The sequence below is a fragment of the Chrysochloris asiatica genome, unplaced genomic scaffold, assembly GCF_000296735.1.
Source record: "Chrysochloris asiatica unplaced genomic scaffold, ChrAsi1.0 scaffold00159, whole genome shotgun sequence".
Lineage (NCBI taxonomy): Eukaryota > Metazoa > Chordata > Mammalia > Afrosoricida > Chrysochloridae > Chrysochloris > Chrysochloris asiatica.
In genome coordinates, this window is record NW_006408677.1 from 5422461 (window position 1) to 5425543 (window position 3083).

A 3083-nucleotide genomic window follows, 5' to 3' on the forward strand; every position below is an offset into this window, starting at 1 on the left:
ATGTATAGATATAGATAGATAGATAGATATAGATATAGATGGTGAAAACATGCCCAGCAAAATATGCCCCAAATCATCAATTTCTACATGTATAATTCAGTTATATGGATTCCATTCTTCAAGTTGTGCAATGATTCTCACTATCCTTTTCCAAATTATTCCTTATTCCACCACCATTAACATAAACTCACTGCCCCCTAATTCTGCTTACAGTTTAAATGATAAAAATAATATCTAATGGCTAGTACTGGATTGCTAACTACAAGGTTGGCAGTTCTAACCCAGCAGCCACTCCTCGGAAACCCTATGTTGTTTTTAAGTGCTTTTCAATCTGTTCCGACTTATAGCGACCCTATCCACAAGGTCAGTAGATCAAACCCACTAGCTGCTCTTCGAAAACCCTATACAGGGTCACCATGAGACGGAATCAACTCTATGGCACTCTACTATAGCAACAACAACATATCGGGGTTTCCAAGTCATGACTGGTTGGTTTTAACTACCTACTTTGTAGTTAATAGTCCAGCTTATTTTGTAGAGCCATACCAGGACTCCCGGAAATCTTATACTGGGTCACTATGAGTCCAAACCTCACTGACCAAAACAAGAGTGAACTTTCCTGGTTCTGTAAACATAATATAAAGGAAATGTTAAAAGGGGTGCTGTTCATCTGCTAGATTTTTTAGCAATTGGACATTGCTATTTGGAGTGGAGAATTATTCATACTTTGGTTGGATGGTCAAACCCTCTACAATGAGATAAAATGGCTTCCATATAAAGTTTAGATATTCAGTAATTTTTTAGAATCTGAAGACTCTATGAGGCTTTCCTAAAGTCTATAAGATAAGCTCAAGCAGCAATTTTCTAACTTTTTTTGTTCCTAAAGGGCATGTTGCAATGAATTCTTCCTATTTCTCCTACTTTAAAAAACAAACTTCATATTTCTCGCCTACCCCAAGTTCCTTCACCTCCAGAAAATGAATACTCTATTTGACTGGACTCTTTCCACTTTTTCCCTCAGCTCTCATTTAATCCTTACATTCTGGAGTTGTGACCTGGTCAGTCATTTCCCCCCATTTTAGTGGCAATAAAATATTTTCTCCTTCTCTATGTCTTTCTTATTCCTCTCTTTGTCACTTTCAGAGAATAATTTATTTCAGTTTGCACATGTAGTTTCCACAGATTTGCCCAACTTTGTTTGTCTCCTTTACTCCCCACCATATGCATAGAATTTTGGACAGAGGTAACATTTTTTTCTTTGGTTTTACAATTTTACTTGGGAGCAAATCTAATCGGGATATGAAAGTTTAGAAAGTAAACTACCAATTGAGGCCACTGTATTCCAGAAATCTCATGTGTGTGCACACAGAAAGGAAAGAATTCTTATGCAAGTAGGGTGGAGAAATATTTAACTTGAAAAAGTTTTGTGACTTCACTGTATGAAGTACCATCAATAACCAAGATGCTAATATTTTAATTCAACATGTTTGCATTGAGGCTGTTTGTTTGTTTAATGGCTAAGAATTTGCTAAAATATTACTCAGGTGCATCACCTCCCCTACCTCTATGCCATTCTAACATTAAAGTGCATAGGTAAGACTGGAAACACTTCAGATTTTGGGGGATCATGTGTCTGCCATAATCAAGAAGACAATCTTTAAATCATAAATATATATAAAATTCAGGCAGTGTGGCTAGGAATAGTCCCATAACCTCAAGGTTGATATTTAGCTTTTCCCAAAACAAGCAGGCTACTGAACTACAGTTGCCTGATGATCATTCCAGCATGGTGCCTGCTTATTCCTTTTCTGAGAGTCCAGGGGCCCTTTGCATTCAAGAGAGGGTGCAAGTGAAATGCCAATCTAAAAAGGGAACTTGAAAAACGGATTTGGGTGGGATCCAATATCAGCCAGGAACCAGATGCTAATAAAATAAACGACGCCACTAAAATAATAAGTCTACTAATCCGAAGGCAATAATAGCTCACCAATCAATTACAACACTGGAAGCAAGGCATTTGGGAAAAGGAAAACCCACAAACGAAAACTTTGAGAAACAGCAATATCTTGTTAGCTAGGGAGTGCAATACTTTTTTTTTTTTTTTTTTAAGGGAGTATGTGTAGAATTCACGTCTTGCTAAGCAGCATCTAGTTCTTTTGCTCCCACAGCAGTAGATAAGGAACATTGCTCTGGCAAGAATAGCAAGGTTTGGTGTTTAGATGCCATGAAGTTGGTTCAAGAAAGTTATTAAAAGTGCTATTAGAGGGTACGAAAGTAAGACTCCAACACTTTGATTAATTTTCTAATCGATGTCGTTTGGAAGTAAGAGTCACTCGGCTAGTGGGCATCTCTTTAGGCAAAAGAAGCAAAGGATGGGCAGCGGGGGTGGCAGCAGAGAGTGTTCTTAGGAAGCCACGCGTCCTTGCGCTGTTTGGCCTTGCCTAGAGCCCCGCTAGGACTGGTACCCGAAGTGTCGTCGCTAAGCAGTCCACAGACACGCTGTGCCACCCCCCTCTCCCAATCCCTCTGCCTTTCCGTGGAGTTTGTTCTGTGGACCAGTGCTCAGGGGGCGTCTTTTTTGCAAGTATGCTCCTCAGAGTCCCCTCCCAAACCCGCTGTCCCGTCGAAGTTCTGATCCATTCTGTTTTACAGGCGTTCGCCCCCTCCCCCCAGTTGCTCAGAACTCTCAAAAGAGAACACTTGGGGACTTTGGGCGTTTTCCACTCACCGGCAAGTGGCCCAGATCGGTGACCTCCTTGTCCCTCCAGCCCCCAGGTCCCGCCATGGCGTCTAGCCGAGAGGGAGTGGGAGACTGAGGTGGGCGAGAGAAGTCTGAAGTGGAAGAGGAGAAATTGAAGGGAAAGGGAAAAGGGAGAGGGAGAAAACGTGGGGGATAAGGATTTAGGGTACTGGAGATAGAGGGCCTGAAAGTGGAGGGAAAAGAGCCTGGAGAGGAGGGAATCTGGAGTTCAAGAGGCGGGAAAGCAAGATTGGCTAAGACGAGAAAAGCGCCTGAGCGTCAGTCCAGGAGACCAACAAGCAAGGGTGCTCCGCTGGCCTGAGCGCAGTGTCTGCCCCGGCAG

At 42.2% G+C, this 3083-nt stretch overlaps 1 protein-coding gene across 1 annotated transcript in view; it reads right to left on the reverse strand.

Annotated features, from left to right (window-relative positions):
- The window catches only part of NRK (Nik related kinase), a 213448-nt gene extending 210663 nt beyond the window's left edge, over nt 1–2785 (reverse strand). The window contains exon 1 of the mRNA XM_006871057.1: nt 2729–2785. Coding sequence (XP_006871119.1) covers nt 2729–2785 — 57 coding nt within the window. The remainder of the gene's footprint in view (nt 1–2728) is intronic.
- Between the last annotated feature and the right edge of the window lie 298 nt (nt 2786–3083).